Source organism: Sciurus carolinensis, chromosome 5 (genome assembly GCF_902686445.1).
Source record: "Sciurus carolinensis chromosome 5, mSciCar1.2, whole genome shotgun sequence".
NCBI lineage: Eukaryota > Metazoa > Chordata > Mammalia > Rodentia > Sciuridae > Sciurus > Sciurus carolinensis.
The window spans coordinates 42,286,832-42,306,959 of record NC_062217.1 but is presented as its reverse complement, the minus strand read 5'-3'; the positions used below and the strand labels follow the sequence as shown (position 1 = coordinate 42,306,959).

The 20,128-nt window shown below is 42.7% G+C and overlaps 1 protein-coding gene across 1 annotated transcript; it reads left to right on the top strand.

The window, feature by feature from the left end:
- The first annotated feature begins 17,622 nt into the window (after positions 1-17,622).
- Positions 17,623-19,035, top strand: LOC124985563 (putative sperm motility kinase W). The gene has a single exon (XM_047554295.1). The coding sequence runs from the start codon at positions 17,623-17,625 to the stop codon at positions 19,033-19,035; it is 1,413 nt and encodes a 470-aa protein (XP_047410251.1).
- The last annotated feature ends 1,093 nt before the right edge of the window (positions 19,036-20,128 follow it).

Below are 20,128 nucleotides of genomic sequence, written 5' to 3'. Positions count from 1 at the left end.
CTTCTTTAGTTGAATGCGCCCATGAAATAATCTTCCTCTAAGTACTGCTTTCATAGTGTCCCAGAGATTTTGATATGATGTGTCTTTGTTCTCGTTTACTTCTAAGAATTTTTTAATTTCCCTCCTGATGTCTTCTGTTATCCATTCATCATATAATAGCATATTATTTAATCTCTAGGTATTGGAGAAGTTTCTGTTTTTTATTCTGTCATTTATTTCTAATTTCAATCCATTATGATCCGATAGAATACAAGGTAGTATCTATCTTCTTGTATTTGCTAACAGTAGCTTTGTGGCATAAAATATGGTCTATTTTAGAGAAGGATCCATGTGCTGCTGAGAAGAAAGTGTATTTGTTCTTTGTTGGATGGTATATTCTATATATGTCCATTAAGTCCAATTTGTTGATTGTGTTATAGAGATCTATGGATTCTGTATTCAATTTTTGTTTGGAAGATCTATCCAGTGGTGAGAGAGGTGTGTTAAAATCACCTAGTATTATTGTGTTGTGGTCTATTTGATTTCTGGAATTGAGAAGATTTGATGAACATGGATGAGCCAATGTTCGGGACATAGATACTTAAGATTGTTATGTCTTGCTGATTTATGCTTCCCTTAAGCAGTTTGTAATGTCCTTCCTTATCCCTTCTGACTAGTTTTGGCTTGAAGTCCACAATATCTGAAATGAGGATGGATACTCCAGCTTTTTCCTGTGTCCATGTGCATGGTATGTTTTTTCCCATCCTTTCACCTTTAGTCTATGGGTATCTCTTTCTATGAGATGAGTCTCTTGCAGGCAGCATATTGTTGGATTTTTCTTTTTAATCCAATCTGCCAGTCTATGTCTTTTGATTGATGAGTTCAGGCCATTTACATTCAGGTTATTATTGTGATATGATTTGTATTTCCAGTCATTTGACTCATTTTTATTTTTTGACATGATTTGGTTTCTCCTTTATTTGGCTATTCCTTAGGTTAGTTCCTCCCTTTGCTGATTTGCATCGTTGTTTTTCATCTCTTCCTCATGGAATATTTGCTGAGAATGTTCTATAATGCTGGCTTTCTTTTTGTAATTCTTTTAGCTTTCGTTATCATGGAAGGATTTTTATTTCGTTGTCATATCTGAAGGTAAATTTTGCTGGGTATAAGATTCTTGGTTGGCATCCGTTTTATTTTAGGGCTTGAAAAATGTTCCAGGCCCTTTTAGCTTTTAGGGTCTGGATTGAAAAATCTCCTGATATTCTTATTGGTTTCCCCCTGAGTGTAATTTGATTATTTCTCTCGCAGTCTTTAAAATTCTGTCTTTATTTTGTATGTTTGGTATTTTCATAATAATGTGCCTTGGTGTGAGCCTATTGTAATTTTGTGTATTTGGAGTCCTATAAGCCTCTTATACCTGGTTTTCCATTTCATTCTTCAGATTTGGGAAATTTTCTGATATTATTTCGTTGAATAGATTGTTCATATCCTTTGGTTTGTTTCTCTAAGCCTTCCTCAATCCCAATAATTCTTAATTTGGCCTTTTCATGGTATCCCATAATTCTTGTAGATTCTGTTCATGATTTCTTACCATCTTCTCTGTTTGGTCAACTTTGTTTTCAAGGTTAAATATTTTTTCTTCAGTGTCTGAGGTTCTGTCTTCCAGGTGTTCTATCCTATTGGTTATGCTTTCTATGGAGTTTTTAACTTGGTTATTGTTTCCTTCATTTCAAGGATTTCTGTTTTTTTTTTTTTTTCAGTATCTCTAACTCTTTATTGAAATGATCTTTTGCTTCCCATGTTTGCTCTTTTAACTATTGCTTGGTGCAATCATTTAATGCCTGCTTTTACTCTTTCATCGCTTCCTTCAGTGCCTGCATTTGCTCTTTCATCTCCTCATTTTCTTCCCTGATTGTTTTAATTATGTACATTCTGAACTCCCTTTCTGAAATTTTCTTCTACTTGCGCTGTCATTGGGTTTATTGATATAGTATCTAGGTTTGTTTGGAACATTTTCTTCTCTTGTTTTCTCATATTGGTCAGATATCAGTGGGACTCTGAGATATTGTAGATTTCCTCTTTGGCTTATAGTGTCCCTGTAGATTTCCAGTATATCACCTCCCCGCCTTCAGTAGCCTGAAGTTTTGGAGGAACTTGATAATGCAGTGCTTTCGAAGAAAGCTGCCCCTAGCCCGCTACTGGGTCCAGGGCTGGGGGCTTTTTCTGCATGGAAATCCTCTCACTGGGCTGTCCTGCTCCTAGAAGCTGGCTATAGACAAGGCCTGCCCCTGCCTGGGGGAACCAGGCTGCTAGGGGAAAGCTTCTCCCTGTCCTGCCTTGGTCCCAGAAGCTGCCTGCAGGCCAGGGCCCACTGCTGGATTCAGGGCTTGGGGTGTCTCTGTGCGGAAAGGCTCTCACTGGGCGACCTACTCCAAGAAGTTGGCAGTGGATTGAGCCTGCTGCTGGCGGGAGCAGAGCTGCTTGGGAAGTCTCTGGCTGCCCTGCCCTGGTCCCAGAAGCCGCCTGTGGGCCGAGGCCCTCCGCTTGATCCGGGGCTTGGAGCGGCTCTGTGTGGAAGGGCTGTCACTGGGCGGCCTGCTCAAAGAAGCTGGCTGTGGAACAAGCCTGCCACTGGAGGGAACAGGGCTGCTTGGGGAAGTCTCTAGCTGCCCTGCCCTGCTCCCAGAAGCTGCCCTTGTCCGGGCCTGCCCCCCGGGCCGAGCTTCACCCGGTGGGAGAGACTCACCCCGCGGCTCTATGTTAGTCCGAGTCTCTCAGTGCCTCCTCTTCTTGAATCCTGGGTTCTGGAGCGACAGGAGATGCAGTCACCCTCTAGTCTGCCATCTTGAATCCTCCAATATTTTTCAAATTGGAGTTCCCAACACTGTGAGATGGAAGGATGTGTTCCTGAGCAACTCAGAGTTTCTGTAAGAATTTTCAGATATTATGTTTTCAGTAGGATGACAAATTGTTACCCCTCCAATTTAACAAGTGGATGTTCCAGATTATTTTTATGATTTCATTACTGTATGGAAATATAACAGAAAACATTCACTTCACTCACTTTCAGCTTCTGAGTTTGTTATGGGTTTGTGAGAAAAATAGGCCAATTGTAAATGAAAATGAAATGTTCAAGTCATGTGAGAATCACATGATGCTGTGATGTACTGAACTAGGAGTTTGAGTAGGTAAAGGTGGGGAAGAACTGAGTTGCTACACAGCAAAATGTTATTTGACTCAATGATATTTAAAAATATGAATTCCTTGTATCCTTGCTGCTCTTAGCAGGGATGTGGTAGGAATTCTATGCCACTTTGACTTCCCTTGCATCCTGATTTCTAGAAAGAATGTATAGAAGGAAGAGACCATTTATATGTAACGAGGGCTAAGAGTAGAGGGTATCTGACCTTGACCTCCAAGATTAGAGCCCTCTGGACACAATCCTCATAGATTATGGTTGTTGGGTTTATCTGGGAAGGTGAGGTTGTTGACAGAATGATGGCGATTCCTGTGCCTCAGTCAGACAAGGACATGGGATAGAACGGTGGGAGGCTGAAGGAGCTCCATGGACAGAAATGAGGCCCTCTTCACAGTGTCAGGCGTATGTGACCAAGTGTTTCCCCATGGACACTGGTACAGTAGAGAGTTTGGAGATGACGGAGTTTCCTCCCCTGTCTTACCACCCCTCCTCCCCCTACACAACCTTCTTCCCAATTCATCTATTTGGCACCATCTAAGAACCTCGGAATTGAAGCGCAATCATGCACTGACCAAAATTCCACTGCTTCAGCAGATGACAGCTAAAAATAGAAATTAAATGGAATCATTGAAATAATGAAGAAAATGTTTCTCAGGTACACTGGAGATTACAGACAAAGATGCCTGCCTCTACAGTATTTATTACAGGCATACCAGCTCAAGAGATCACAGATAATAACATATCAGTCCCTATTCTTGTTGTAAACAGTGATTTATTTTTAACAAAACAACATTATGTGTCATGTTAAATTAATGTTAATTGGAATTTTATTGGTTTTGTAATTTTGTTTTCTGTTTAATTTGTTTTGGTTTTACAGTCATTTAAGAGAGGCAAGACTTGCATTCAACTCTATGTTTGTGCATGGTGAATAACACAATATGAATAATTTACATAAACCTAGTAGTCAATTATAATATATTTTTTGAAAGGAATCAAGAACTTTTGAAATGTTTTGAAGATAAAGGTGGTAAACTTCAGGAATATAGGAACATGGAATTAAGAGAGAAATACAGTTGAGTCTCAATATCTATGGCTTCTATATCTGCAAATTCAACAACCTCAGATTGGAAATATTTGAAAAACTTGTTATGTTGCTGAAGGGTACTGTGCAGTCCTGACTGTGCCGACTGTATCTATACTAAACACGTATGGACTTTTTTCTAGTCATTATTCCCTAAATAATACAATATAGCAACTATTTACATTACATTATTTTAGGTATTCTAAGTAGTATGGAGGTTGTTTAAAGCATATGGGAGGATGCAGACTCCGGTGCAGACATGGAGTCTGTGTTCCTACCCCTTGAATTTGGACTGGCCTCATGGCTTGCTTTATGCCATGGCTTTATGCCAATATGCACTTCCTCTCTTGTGCTGGGAACGCTGCTCCCTCCACAGGAATAAGCCCAGGATAGCGTGTTGGAGTGTGAGACCAAACCAAAGCAAACCAACAATTGTCCAAAAAGCTGGAGCAGAGGAGCCTTGCACAAGATCAACCTGGAAGGGAGTGTAGTCCACAGCACTAAGTGAGGTCAGTCAGGCTGAGGACTGGAAAAAGTGTGTTGGGTTTGGCAGCAGCAAGGAGACACTGGTGACTTCTGAAGGGTGTTTCTGGAGTATACCAAGGTTTTCTCCCACAAGGGGAAATTTTTCTCATAGAAAGCAAAAAACAAACAACAACAATACACACACATACACACACACACACACAAAACCCAAACAAAAGAAGTCAAACAACTCTAGTTTATCATCACACCATTGGGCTCTGATAAGCATCTGTGGTACATGTAAATTTCTGGGTTTAAATGCAGATAATCTTAGTGCTGGGTGCAGTGGTGCATGCCTGTAATCCTAGTGGCTCTGGAGGCTGAGGCAGGAGGATCACAAGTTCAAAGCCGGCCTTGGCAATTTAGTGAGGTGCTAAACAACTTAGTGAGACCCTGTCTCTAAATAAAATACAAAATAGGGCTGGGGATGTGGCTCAGTGGTTGAGTGCCCCTGAGTTCAGTCCCCTGTATGGAAAAAACAAAAATTAAATGAAGGTAATCTTGTGTTCCAACCCAGCAAAGTGGTTCACGTGTTCTTTCCTGCTGATCATGCAGAAATTTGTATTTTTTTTCTCCTTCATCAGGAAGATGTCTTGCCTGCAAGCTATGGGAGATAAAATTTATTTCTTGTTCTTTGATATTCCTAGTAAGTGACTCAGCAATTTCAAATGTGGAGATCATTACAGTTTTTTGGTGTTATCATTAGAGCTTATGGATCACATCTTTGGGAATAACTATGAACATGTCTGCTGTGGTTTGAGTGATGGTAACCCCTTGAAAATTCATGCTCACCCTTAATCCCCAGTGTCACGATAATAACAGGAGTGGCCTTCAAGAGGTGATTAAGTCGTGAGGGCTCTACCCTCACAAATGGGATTAGTACCCTGCATTAAGGGGCTCAAAGGTAAATTGAGGACTCTCTTGCCCTTCTGACCTCTGCCATGTGAGGACCTAGCAAGAGGGCACCATTTTGAAAGCAGGGAGCAGTCCTCATGAGATGCCAATGCAGTGCCTTGATCTTGGTTGGAGTTTCCTGCCTCTATACCTGTGGAAATAAATTTTTATTCTTTATAAATTATCCAGTCTGAGGTGTTTTGTTATAGCAGCAGAAATGAAATAAGACAAAATGGAATTGGAACAAATACTAATTCTCTGGGAATTAGAGTAACTAGCAAAATAATTACAGGAAAGCTCAAGAAAAAATCTTTTAGGATGAGTCATTGTAGATGCAAAAATCTATCCTCTATATTGTATCCTTTCTTAAAAAAAAAACATAAAACAATTGCTTGTATTATTTTCCTTACCACTGACTTCCCTTAGCTGTAAGATGAAGTCCAGTCTCTCCCCTATTTCTCTTGATGACTTTAATTCAATCCCCTACACTTAAAACTATGCAAGCTTTTCCTGGACCCTCCAGCTCAGAAGATAACCCTCCACTAGGCAATACACGCCATTATTGCTTCTAGTCCTACCGCAAGCACCATTGCTCCAACCAGCCTATGGACACTCCTCTTCCTAGCCTCTGGAGTTTTGGCCAGGGGAGATCACAAGTTATTTGGTACCAGGGACCACGCAAAGACCATCTGAACCTGGACATGGTTGAACGTGTGCTGTGCCAGTGTCCCTGTCACTTTCCCTGTCATTAAAACCAGCTGATAGCACTGGTGTATACCTGAGTGTAAGGGCTCACATGAGTGTTGCCAATTTTCCTTTGTCACTCAGAATGACCCCACTTCTTTGGGGCAGCACCGAGAAAATCTGAACAACTTCCCTGGACCTAAAGAAACATTTTTCTCATCCTAGTTGCTGAGTCTCAGGAGAACCCTTCTCCCAGCCCTAGCTGCTCACTGACTCCTGAGGGGAGTTTCATGGAGGGAAGACATTCAGAGCCTCTTTCTGTGGGTTCTCTTCCCAACAGCAGCAATAAATCTCTAGAATGCCCTATTTTACCTCCTCGTCCTCTTTCCTTTACGACTTCTACTTTTACTCTTCCCTAGGAATCAGTTCCTCACACTGGACCTCAGAGTTGATACCTCCCCTTGGGATGTGGGTCTTTCTACTTCAACGAAACTTCCTGAACACATTCTCCATTCCTCCTCTGCGGGAACCATGACTGAACAAGCCATGGTCTATCCTCCGAGGAAGCTCCCAAAGCACTTGGTTCTTCAATCTGCTAGAGCAGAGCCCGCCAGTCTGGGATCACAAAGTCAGTGTGCCACTCTGACGTCTGTCTGGCACTGTGTCACCTGCTGGGTGCTCTACAAACACGTGTCCATTAATTGGTTCTTAAATTCTTTGTGCCTCAGTTTTCCCCATCTGTAAAATAGTACTCATACTGTTATCCTCCTCATGGGAACTTACATTCATGCATATAAGGTGCCTGGAATACAATGAGTGTCATTTGAGTTAAGATAATAAAATCATTATCCCATTTACCATGCCAGGCCCTGGGCTTACAGCCTGAATAAAACAAAAATACAGTTCATTCCTCAAAGAAGTTAGTTACTCAATAATCAACTCTAATAAAGTATGATTAATAAATAAATGAATTAAGTGTCTGACTCACTGACTTAAATTTCAACCTTCTTTCAATTCATCCTTTTTCTTCTAGGATAGAAAAATAAATGGAGCCTTGGACACACATGACTATGGAGTGCTGGGCACCATTGACTTGGTTGGGGCAGGTTTTTATTTGAGTTATAAAAAGGGATGCCCTTCCTATAAGTTTGTTCATACAAGTGTTTTATATTTTATTTATTTTGGCAACACAATCTATGACTTCCTGACACCCTTCTGGAACAATCTGGCATGGTTCCATTTACTTAGAGCAAGCTCCCTTATCCTGGAAGGGCAAATTGGTCCTTGAAGGGTGTAGTTGGCAAGTTCTATACCGCAGTTCTCACTCCTGAGATCAGTAATTTAATTAAACTATGTGGAATCTTATTAATTCACCAATGGCAGTTTCAGCTAATTGAGAGTGAGCCACAGCGCTGATCTCATTTAAGAACTTGTTGTACCCAAAGTAATACCATAGGAGCAAAAATAATCACTTTAACTTCCAAAGACTCTGAGAACTGAGCTTATATTTGAACACTGTTTCCAAGGATAATATATTTCAAGCATGCTACCCATGTTATTCCCAAAGAAAAAGGCATAATGGAACGTGTATTTCTGTATCTAAGGAGCCTATTTTGATAGACTGTAGTTAGCTCGTTTGGGGTATATTCCAACCTCAGAACCCACACTGTAATGCTTTATCAACTACACTTTTTAAATTAGGTATAATTGATTTAAAGCAAGTTTCAAATATTAAGATATAAAATTTGCTAAATTTTCTCTCTTTCTCATACACACACACACACACACCCACCCACACAAACACACCAAATGAAGCCATCATTATGATCAAGATGTGAACTTACCTATCCTTCTCAAAGCTTTCTTCATGGTCCTATGTAACCCCTGTCCCTGTCCCCTCCTCACACTAGCTCTCCCCAGATAATGGCTCATCTACTTCCTTTCTGTTACTATACTTCATTTTACTTTTTCTTGAGTTTTTATAGAACATGTACTCTTTTCTCTGCTCTTTTTATTCAGTGTAATTATTTGAGGATTTGTTCAAGGTGCATGTATCAGCAGTTCATTTATTAATACCGATTAGTATCTACTGTATGGATATTCCACCTCTTTATTCATCTACTAATTGATGGGCATTTGAGTCCATCTCAGTTTTTTTTAAATTGTAAATAAAGCTATTTTAATTTTTAATACATTTCTGTATATATTTTGCATAAATATATACTTTCTTTTATGTTGGGAAAATATTTTTGAATGGAGAGGCTGGATCATAAAATTGGTATATATTTCACTTTCTAAGACACTTCCAATATGTTTTCCTGTGTCTTTTTACAATATTACATTTCTATGAGTAACATATAAGCATTCCAATCCTCTCTGTCTTTTCCCACATTTGTCATGACCGGCCTTTTTAATCATAGCCCTTTTAATAAACACGTAATGGTATCTCACTGTGGTTTTGTTTCCCTAATGACTGAGGATATGGAGTGTCTATTCACATGTTTTCCATTCTTATATCTTTCTTCCTCTTTTTTGGTAAAGTGTCTGTTGAAAACTTTTTTCTTATTTTCTTCTTGGGTTTAAAATTTTATTACTAATTTTAAAGGTTCTTTATGTATATGGACACATTTCCCTTATAAGACACATGGTTTACTAATATTTTCTCCCAATCTATGGCTTTTCTTTTTGTTCTCTTAATAAAATCTGTTTCCATCAGCTTTTGCATCTCTGTGAATAAAAGACCTGACAAGAACAACTTAAAGGAGGAAGAGTTTATCTTGGCTCGTGGTTTCAGAGGTTCAGACCATCACTCGGCTGACTTGATAGCTTTGGGCCCAAGGTAAAGCAGAACCCATGGTGGAAGGTGTGTAGGAGGAAAGCAGCTCAGAACATGGCAAGCAGGAGCAGAGAGAGAGATTTGTCACTAGGGACAAAATATAAACTCCAAAGGCACGTGCTCAGTGACCTACTACCCCCAGCCACACCCTATCTGTCTATCCTTACCACCCAGTTAATCCACATCAGTGACTGAAGGTGGCTTATGAAACAAGCAGAAGGGACGTGCATTACTTCCAATCTGGCCTGTAAACGGTTCATCCTGCTAGATCTTCCCCCTCTCTCCGTCTGGAAGTGCAGGACTGTCAGTAGAGGCACGTGATGGAAAAGCCCAGCTCCCTGAATGTTATGAATGTACCTGCATCAAACCTTGACCAAGCAGGAAGAAACCTCATTTGCTAGGTCCTTCATGACGTGGTGCTTATTCCTGCAGTGTAAGTTGGCCCTTGCGCAGCAGATGAGGAGGCAGGGTGGGTTTGTTGCTGTCTGAGTGCCTACAGGCTGCCGCAACAGAAAACCTCTTACCTGCATGGTTTATAAACAACAAATTTTCATTTCTCAGTTGCAGAGGCCTGGAAGTCCTCGCTGAAGGCGGATCATTGTCTAGTAAGGGTCTGCTTCCTGCCTCCTCACTGGGCCATCCCATCACGGAAACAGCAAAGGCCTCACTGGGGCATCTTCTGTGAGAGCAGTAATACACGTGTGAAGGTTCTGCTCTCATGACTACTTCCCAATGGCCACACCGCCCCAAAGTCGCCATATTCTATTTATATGTACTTATTTTTAGAAATGGGGTCTCACTATGTTGCCCAGGCTGGTCCCTAATTCCAGGGTTCAAACGATCCTGCCGCAGCCTCCCAAGTAGGAATGACTGAAGGATGTACCACCGTGCCTGGCCCGAAGCTCAGCATATTTTCATGATGGCTATAATTCTCTCTAAAAGTGGGATTAGAATTATTCTGAAGAATATCCTGAGTTTTACTGTACAGAACAGATGACACAGTTGCTGTTTCTCCAGCTCTCCAGCCTGCAGATGGCCCTTGTGGACTATCCAGTCTCTGGTCGTGTATGCCAATCTAATAAATCCCTTTTTATAATCATACCTCCTGGAGCTTCTCTTCCTCTAGAGAACCCTATTAATATACTGTTGGGGGCTTTAGCCCCCTTGCTCTTCTCGACCAGCGACAAGGGAAGGGGACACTCCCCAACAAGGCCAGACCGGGAAAGGTAGGGCTGACTGACCGCCCACACCCAGCCCTCGGGTGGAGGACAATCAGATGCATCAGGGAGACCAGTCACAGCAGGAACTCATTTATTGAGGAAGTCACACAGCTTTTATGTAGGGTGGAGGCTAGGCGGGAACCAATCAGCTTAAAGTCAGCAAGGCACGGGGGGGGGGGGCGGTTCATGCAGGTAAGAGTCCCATAGGACTATATGGCAAGCACGAATTGATCATGTTTGTGGAACTGTTAACCAATCCCTGACGGTGGTCTGATTTATCATCATTAACTTCTGAAACGGCCTTTGAGGTCTTGATCTTGCTCACTTGCCAGGGAGTAAGGAGTCAGCCTGAGTTAGTTAACGTGTCATTAGTCCCAACATATCCCCCTTTTTGGTTTTATATTAAGGGTGTGTCTGTCTTAGGTTGCCCTTGGGAGGGGTCTTGCCCGTCACGGAACATCACCCTAGCAGTTTGGGGGTCCGCCTTACTCGAAGGTGTGCCTGTCTTAGGTTGTCCTCCTCTGAGGATCTTACTGTCATTGATTACCACTTTAGCACTTCAGGCGGGTCCCTCAGGAGGAGCAGGGCTTAAGGGAGAGACACTTAGACCCCAGTGTCCTGATACAAGTGATCCATGATCCTATAGGGCTCCCAATCATCATTATGAAGGGCAGTATAATGCTGTCGGACCACCATGAGCTGCACAGACTTACCCTGGCTTTTTGGGAAATGGATAAGCTTATTGATTATGCAAGGCCCAAAGATGAACACAAGGATGATGGTGATTAGCAGTCCCCTAAGAGGGAGGAGGTAGGGGAGCCACCCGTATAACCCAGTCCAGAGGAATTAGAGTGGAGCTCGCTCCTATGACATTCCAGATCTTCTTGTAGGTTTTTGATCTTATCTTGTACAATGCCAGAGTGGTTGGCGTAGAAACAGCACTCTTCACCAAGGAACAGGCAAAGCCCTCCTTCCTACACCATTAGCAGATCCAAACCACCATGATTTTGCAGGATGACAGCAACCAAGGAATCAATTTGAGCCTGAAGATCTAAGATGGTAAAGCTGCAAAGTGCAATGTTAGGAGCTCTGTGTAGCTCTCAAGGAAGTCCACTGTCCAAAGTCATGAGGTCAGAGACCCTAATCTCAATCACTGTTGTCCCATTTTTGCTTCTGTGCATTACACTCTTTCTTAAATGTCATTTTAAGAAGTTTACATATATTGACTCCTGAGTCTATATGAACATTAGTTAACACAATTTAACATTATATCTAAAACATGAATTAAAGAAAGGCTGAGAGAGCTTTTAACTTTCCTTTTGTGTGGCAAAGTGGCAAAATGTTTTCATGCTTAACCTTTAAATAAATCAGGCTCTAACTTTTAGAAATACATTTACACTTAAAATTTTTATCTCAGTGTAAAAAGTAACAAATTTTACATATACCCTATTGATAACAGGTCCTATAATAGAACATTAAATGATAGAAATAAATCCCCAATAAAATTTACTCTTTATAAGTTTAAAATTACCATTACAAACAAGTTTAGTTTGGAGAATAGCAGCTTGATAAATTTCCTGTTTTAAACACTTGTATACCTGGAACACATTCAACATACAAATAGTGACCATTTCACAATTACCTTGACACTCCTACATTACTAAATTTAGTTTTTAAAGAAAAATTTAGACTCTAACATAGCACAATACTCCAACAGCTGTCCAACCATAACTGCACAAACCTCAACCCTCAAGACTGATTGTTTTAACGAATAAAACCCAACAGACACAAAGCTAAGAGTAAATTAGTGTTTCTAAGAAATCCTTCATTTTACCATATAGATTAAATTTGGTTTATATTAGAACATTAGTATTTCACCTTAGGAAAAACCTTAAATAGCTTTAACTGTGTCACATACATACAACCAACTTAGTTACATGCAAATTTATTGAAACTTGCCCTTTACAGACTTTCTTAGCACTTATTTAGACCCTCAAGTATTTTATCACATAAGCACTTTCTTACCCAGAAACATTTTTTTCTTCACTAAATATATTTCCATATCTAGTACCTTTTATTTTTTCTTTCCTATGTGTTGACCTTTTTGTTCACATTCTGAAACAACTCTTAAGAAATTTCTTAATTTATATAAATTACTCCATTTTAATAAGATTAAATATTTTGTTACTTATAGTACTCTAATTGAAACACAGTTGAAACTTTTGGAACCCTTTGCATATAGAATTGTACTTGTTAGGACATAACTCTTAGTAACCTTGTTTTTATTCAAGATATTAGACAAGTGTCCTGAACAGTATTTGCCATCTTTTTCTTGTTGAAGGAAAGTCCTAGAAAAATTGATGTGAGACATTTTATTAACATCAACATTTTATTAGTTTGACCATCTAGAGACTTGCAAGTTATTTTCAAAGACATTTTACTTTTATTAGTTTACCCAATTTGAATTAAACCTTTTTAAATCACGTGACTTAAAGGTATTTGGATCCATTTTTAAATTTTCATTTTAGGAGTGCTCGGTTTTGATACAGACAAAACATGACATCAGACAGCACAACATACAAATAACACAAAATCAAAGGCCTTGTAACTTTATAGGTGAATCTCCATTGCAATGTAACAGATGTTCAAAAACTCTAGTTGAATAAGAAAATAGAACTGATCAAAAAGTCATGAGCTCAAAAAAAAATGTAGAATTCAAAAAAAACAAGAGTCCTGGAAAAATGATACGGCCATTAATTACTTTAGTAAAGAACCATAAAATTTACTTTGCTGGAGTTAAGATTCTTTTTGCTCTTTTTGTTTTTTTGGGTTTGAGACTGGTGTCCTACTGAGTCTTCAGTCTTCCTCTATTTACATCTCAATGTAAACCTTGACTGAGATCTGGAAGGAGTCCACAGGTTTTAGCAGAAACTTTGTGCCTAGGGCATTTTAGCCATTTTTTCCTCCTTAGTAATCAATATAAACGTTATCTCCAGGGAATGGAAGCAGAAACAGCTGAGTTGAAGTTGGAGGAGGAGGAGGGATTAAGAGGGGGAGAAGAAGGAGGCCTTCAAGTTTGCAGGAAGAGCATAGAAGCGCAAGAAAGAAGAGACTTGAAGATAAGAAATCCCTTTCCATCTGCCCACTTGCTCACGGAAGCTGTGTGCCAATATCTTTGGTAGCCACAATCCACCTTCCCATGGAGCAATCTTTCATCCCTGCACAGGCCAATTTGTGATTGGTAGTCATTCCTTCCCAAACTAGCATTTTAACAAATTGATCTCTTAGGGGCCCCAGAGGAAATTTTCTCTGAAGGCTTCTTTCTACCTTTTCTCTGAAGGTTCCTAGGTCCTCAGTTGCCTCCTGGGTAATCCCTGTGATGGGGTTCTGAGGGGCCCTCCTCCAGCTTTTTCCATGCCGCTAACCCTAGGGCTCTTACTTGTTCTTGATATGGGGCCGGGATGGCAGCCTGTAAGAGGCCAGTAGAGAATTGGTCACTGGACCCCTAGAGCATCCCATAAGTAACCAGGACGGGAGGGTTAGGGGTCTGGTTCCATTCAGCCTGAGCATGACATTCTTCATTAAAAAAGGCACACCACTTTAGATATAAAGGACCAGGAAGGACAGCTTTAGTTAGGTTCTTCCAGTCCTGAGTGGTGGAGGACAATCAGATACATCAGGGAGACCAGTCACAGCAGGAACTCGTTTATTGAGGAAGTCACACAGCTTTTAGGTAGGGTGGGGGCTAGGCGGGAACCAATCAGCTTAAAGGTCAGCAAGGCATGGGGGCATGTAGGCGAGAGTCCCATAGGACTATATGGCAAGCACAGCTGATCACGTTAGCGGAACTGTTGTTAACCAATCCCTGACGGGGCAGATTTATCATCATTAACTTTTGAAACCGCCTTTAAGGCCTTGATCTTGCTCACTCGCCAGGGAGTAAGGAGTCAGCCTGAGTTAACGTGTCATTACTCCTAACAATACACCATCCTTTCTGTCCTTGTGAGTTCATGTCTTTAAGATGATTCCTTAATTGTTGGTTTTAAGCAGTCTTTATGTTCTTACTTTAGAGTGACATTCAAAGGATGTCATATTCAGGCTGCCATTTTGGCAGAGATGCAGTTTTTGTGTGGCACTTCAGCCACACTCTTCCCTGGACACTGTACCTCTGTTTCACTGTCTCAGAAGCATTTTTAACAGGGACTACTGTTTAGGTCTTTAGAAAGTTGGTTCTGGAGATGGTGTGATTTTTTTTTAAGGACCCACATACAGAAATTTAAAAAGAGGACTGGGGATATAGTCCAGTTGGTGGAGCGCTTGCCTCACATGCATAATGCCCTGGGTTCAATAGGTTCACTCCCTGGCACCACAAAAAAAAAAAAAAAAAAAATTAAACATAGTTCATCTATATGGAACTAAAACTTACATACCATGAAATGTAACATTTAAATTTATTTAATGAAGTTGGACAGATATATACAGTCATGTGAATAACCCATTCAAGCCATAAAGCATTTGTATTATTCAACATACATTGACTTCCTCATTGGAACCACAGAGTTAAAGGAACTAGTTAAAGGAACCAGGTTTAACTGAGTAATATTTTACCTCACAAATTGACCAGAGTTTGTTTATTCTCATAAGGACAGCATGTCACTTTATTAAAAGGAAAAGTTCGTTTTTTCCTGCCTTTTTGATCATTTCAAAGTTCCGTACTGTACCATGAGTGGCTTCCTGTTAAGCCCAGTTGTCCTTGTTGTCATAATGCTGCTGTGACTGTGTTTAGACGTGAGGAGCTGGAGGGTGGGGTGGGGAACCTGAGGGTTCAGAACACTTGGATTTTAATCCAGGTTCTTGTACACACTGGTCATATGACTATGTGCACATTTAACCATTGGTGTCTCAGTTTCCTCGTGTATAAAATGGGGGAAATAATAGCACCTGCCACGTGAGGTGATTGTGAAAATGAAATGAGTTGTGAATGTGAAGTGTGTGGATCAGAGCTGACCTAGTGTGAGGGAGAGCTGGTGTCATCTGCATCGCGAGTGGATTTCCGGGGTAAGAACGGCCTTGCAGACACCAAGTACTCATGTCCCCCAACCAATACTGTGCAAAATATGGAACATGATGGCACTGAGAGAGACAAGTGGCACTTGGAGATGTAGAAGGGTGGGTTTCTTCAGCATCGGGGTGGGTTCAACAGAGTCTTTCCCAAAGGCTGAGTACCGCCCGTTGTTCTCGGTATCTTTTATACAGTACAGATCTCTCAATTTCCAGATTTTCTCAAGCAAGGAGCCTTGATTTCTCCAGGTAGCCCTGGTTCCTACCACAGCTGCTGAGCAAGAATAATTCCAGAAGCAGAAACTAGCAGATTGCGGCTACAACAGACATAAGAAGAAACATCTTAGGAAGGAATTACAGCTTCACCAAGAGCAAATGGTCACAGTCACCTCCTCACTTTCCCAAAGTCTGTACAACTTACAAGTTTTAAAAATCCTTTAGCTCTGTTTACCTCTCCCATTCTCAGAGTAAATGAGCCTAGAAGTTACCATAATATCCATGCTGCACTGTCCTGAAATTTCCTCTACAGGATTGGTTAGTCCCTTGTTTTAAAGTGCATCCTCAGAGAGTCTCGGGCCTGGGTAAATGGAATCAAGTTCTTGGTACCTATTTCTTCTTCAGTTAGATTTCTTTGGTGCTGTAACCACAACACCCAACAAGAACAACTTTATTTGGAGCTCCTGATTTCAGAGGTGTCAGTCCATAGATGGTCAGAAACATTGCTCTAGGCCCAATGTGAGGCAGCACATCATGGGGCAAGGGTCAAACAGAGGAAAGTTGCTCCCTTCATGGTAACAAGGGAGTAGGAAGAGGGGAAGGAGACCCTTTCAGGGCATTACTCCAAAGCAGCAGCTTTCGGGAAACACCTCATTTTAAAGCCACAAGAGACCATGAGTCTATCTGTTCCAGACAGTGAGGTAGAAATCACATGCTCAGGCCCAGCCGGAGGACTTAGCAAGAACCTGTCTCACAATAAAAAGGCTGAGGATGTACCTCAGTAGCAAAGCACTTGCTTAAAGTGTGAGAGGCTCTGGGCTGATGGGTTGAGTTGCCAGTATGTACAAAAAAAAAAAAAAAAAAGGAAAAGGGTATGGGGGGGGGGTGGTTCTTGAGGGAATGAGTTCCACACTTCTGCCCTTGCTTCATATGGGGGCATAGCACCAAAGTATGCTTTGACCTTGAATTTGCCAGTCTGCAGAACTGGGACTAGTTAATTTGTTGATAAATTCCCAGTTTCAGGTATTTGATTGCAGTAGCATGACGGGACCTAATTGTCTGAGAATGCCTCCATTTCTTCCCCACTCTGGATAGTTTTACTGCTTCTAAGACTCTTGGCTTCTAGGGTTTGTCCTTTATCACTTTGAATATTTCAAACCACTGTGTTTTATGCTCCAGGGTTTGTAGTGAGAGATCTGATGAGGCCCTTGTGGGGAAATTGTGATGAGCCCTTCCTCCCTCTCAACCCCGTAGATGTGCATACTGTGCTCTAGAGCATCTTAGGGAAGAGTCTTCTGTTAGATTATCACCATGTGAGATGCTGCCATCGTTTTGACACCCATATTCAGTGTTGGATGAAAGAAAAAGAAGTGGAATACCATGAGCATAGACTCACTAAGGTCTTTCAAAGTCAAAGTTATTACAGACTTTTAGATTTGAAATGAAAAGTCCATGGAAGTACTGTACTAATTTTAATTTAAAAAAAATACATATCAGTTTCCATATCCCACCGAAGAAATAACTTCTAGAGTCCATTTTTATTCTTATTGTAAAAGTGGAAGAGGTCCTGTAGGCCCAAAGGGAGATGGCCAGTGGGCGTGATGACAGATATGACAGGGCCATTTCTTGGTCTGACCTCACAAGGAGACATTGTGAGGGAATGTCCAACACTGGGTATATAACTGAGTGGCTGCAGCTGGGTCTTTGTCCATAAGTACAGGAAGCTCTTGGTGGTGACCTGTCGGACTCCCAGATAGTTAGCGCGTTTGGTGGTTGGTGGTTGGTGGTTGGTGGCTGTGAACTTTGGTGATTGGTTCTTTGATTTGGGTTTTTTGTTTTGTTTTGTTTTGTTTTTTGCTTTTGGTTTGTTGTTTTGGTTTGTTATTTTTTTTTTAGCTAGCTTCCTTAGTGGGTGTTCCTGCTTAGGATGGCTAGGAAGAGTAGAGAGACTAGTGTAGTGGTGCAGGAGGAGGCCTTCACAGACCGTTACCAGGTCTTGAGGGTCATTGGGCATGGGGCATTTAGTCAGGTGATCCTCGCCCGCCATCTGCTCACTGGGGCAGAGGTGGCGGTGAAAGTCCTGGAAAAGAGAATGTGGAAGAGTTTGGCCCGCTCTGAGAAACGGGCATTGATGACCCTGAACCACCCGAATGTGATCCAGCTCTTACAGTTTATTGAAACCGACCAACATGTGTACCTGGTGATGGAGCATGGAGGTAGGGGATCGCTATTTGACTTCATCCCGGATGGGGGCATGCAGGAGGAAGAGGAGGCCAGGAGACTATTTAGGCAGATCACGTGTGCAGTGTGCTACTGCCACAAGATGTGCATCGTGCATGGAGACCTGAAGCCCGAGAACATTGTGCTGGATGCCAAGGGAGACATCCGACTCATCGACTTTGGCTTAAGCACCGTTGTCAAGCCTGGGCAGCAGCAGAACGAGTCCTGGGGCTCTCTAGAGGGCCCTGCAGAGGACGTCTGGAAACTGGGTATCATTTTGTATTTCGTGTTGACAGGCAACCGCCCGCTTAGTATCTCCGATGCCGACTTGGAATTTCCCCAGCACGTGTCTGCTGAAGGACAAGAACTGGTCAAGAAAATCCTGGCAGAGGACCCTGAAAGCAGGCTCTCGGTAGGGGACATCTTGGAGGACCCCTGGCTGAATCAGGGTGAGGAGAACTCATCTTCCCATGACGAGCCCCTCCCCAGCCTCTCAGACCCCACAGTACTGACGGTCCTCTTTGACATGGGCTTCGACCCATACACTACCTGGGTGTCTCTATCCAAGAGGAGGTTTGACGATGCCATGGCTGCGTATCTCCTAGTGCAGCAGCAGATAAGCCAGGGGACAGGCTGCATGAAGCCTGTGAGGCGCAGGGTGGTGCCTCAGCCGTGCCCCAGGGATCCTTCCGTGTCCCCTGCCCTCCCAAAGAGGAGGGCGAGTGAGCCTGCCCTACACACCTCCCCCTTGCCCTGTGAACCTCAGTCACCTGAGGAGGCCGAAGAGTCAGGGCAGAAGGTTGAGAGAAGCTCCAGCGTGCCTGCCATTAGACTCCGCTTCCTGCATGACAAGACCCCCACTCCCAGCCTAGCCTCCCAGCCTGACTCTGTGTGCGACAAACCCGGACCCTGCATATCAGCCAACAGCCATGTCTCCCAAGATGCCACCACAGCCCATCCCCAGGGCCACAGGAAGTGCTGGAAGCGGGTGAGGCAGAGGATCGCCGCCTGCCTCCGCCGACTGTGCTCTTGCATACCCTCCTGTGTTAGCGAAGACGAGGCCGAGACACAGGGAGACCAGAGACCTGCTAAGTTTGGAAACCGGGTGGTTCCTATCTAATTCAGACCTCAGACGGACCAAACGAACACACAGCCAGCCAGAGGACACTTTGCTCCGTGGATGCTGTTGTCACTATGTGGACATTGGTCACGTGGACTCAAACAGCTGCAGGACTGAGTGTGCTCACTGGCTTGGGCTTCTCCACGTGGGGTCCAGCCAGGAGCACATCTGGATCTACCTGGACATCTGGTGTCTCCCGTGCCCCCACCTGGGAGAGACATCAGATGAGACTTTTTTCCCTGGGACACTTCCCCTGTCCCGCTCTTCTCTGTCCTTCCTCCCATGCTCCTGGCATGGCAGAGATATTTCTTAATAAATCTATTTCTCTCAAATTGCATAGTGAAATTGATGTTGCAACAATTAAAAAAAGAAGACTGATATAAAAAAAAATGGGGGGAGGCTGTTCCAAGGGAGGCTGGAGCCCACCAGGCGTCCTCTCCAGGCCTGGACCCCTGTGCCTCCCTCTCCTGTTCAGTGTAGATAGATTTGCTCACCTAGAGCCAATGTAGATGGGGCCTCAGTTGCCTTAGCTGGTGTAGAGGGTCTCTTTCCTCTAGCCAGTGTAGACGAGCACTCAATTGCTTTGACCTAGTGCCTTGGAGACTTGCTTCCCTTAACCCAGTTGGATAGTGATTTTGCCCTAGAACCAGTGTAGACATGACTGAGTTTGAAACAGCCAGACCACATCTCTCCCTGACTTGACCACATCTCTCCCTGACTTGTGTGGAAAGGGAGGGTGGCAACTGGTGAAGAAATCACATCTGAGAAGGCATTGAAGGCCCCAGAGTGTTCTAGGATCATCTCCTTCATCCTGTTTGCAGGGAAGGCAGCGGAGGGTCAGGGTGTAGGGTGGGCCTGCCTGCGGCAGGGACTGTGTGCCTCACCACCTGCCATGCTGCCTCACCACCCACATCATCCTCAGGGTCCCTGCTGAAGGTACAGAGAAGGGAGAACATGGGTTTGGGGAGTGGAGGTGACAAGCCATCTTATGGATGCCGTTTACATAAAAGCAAAGTGTACCCATGTGGAACTGCTCTTTGCTTTGGGTTCTCTTATGCTGAAGTTTATACATTGAATTGTGCACAAATGAAAA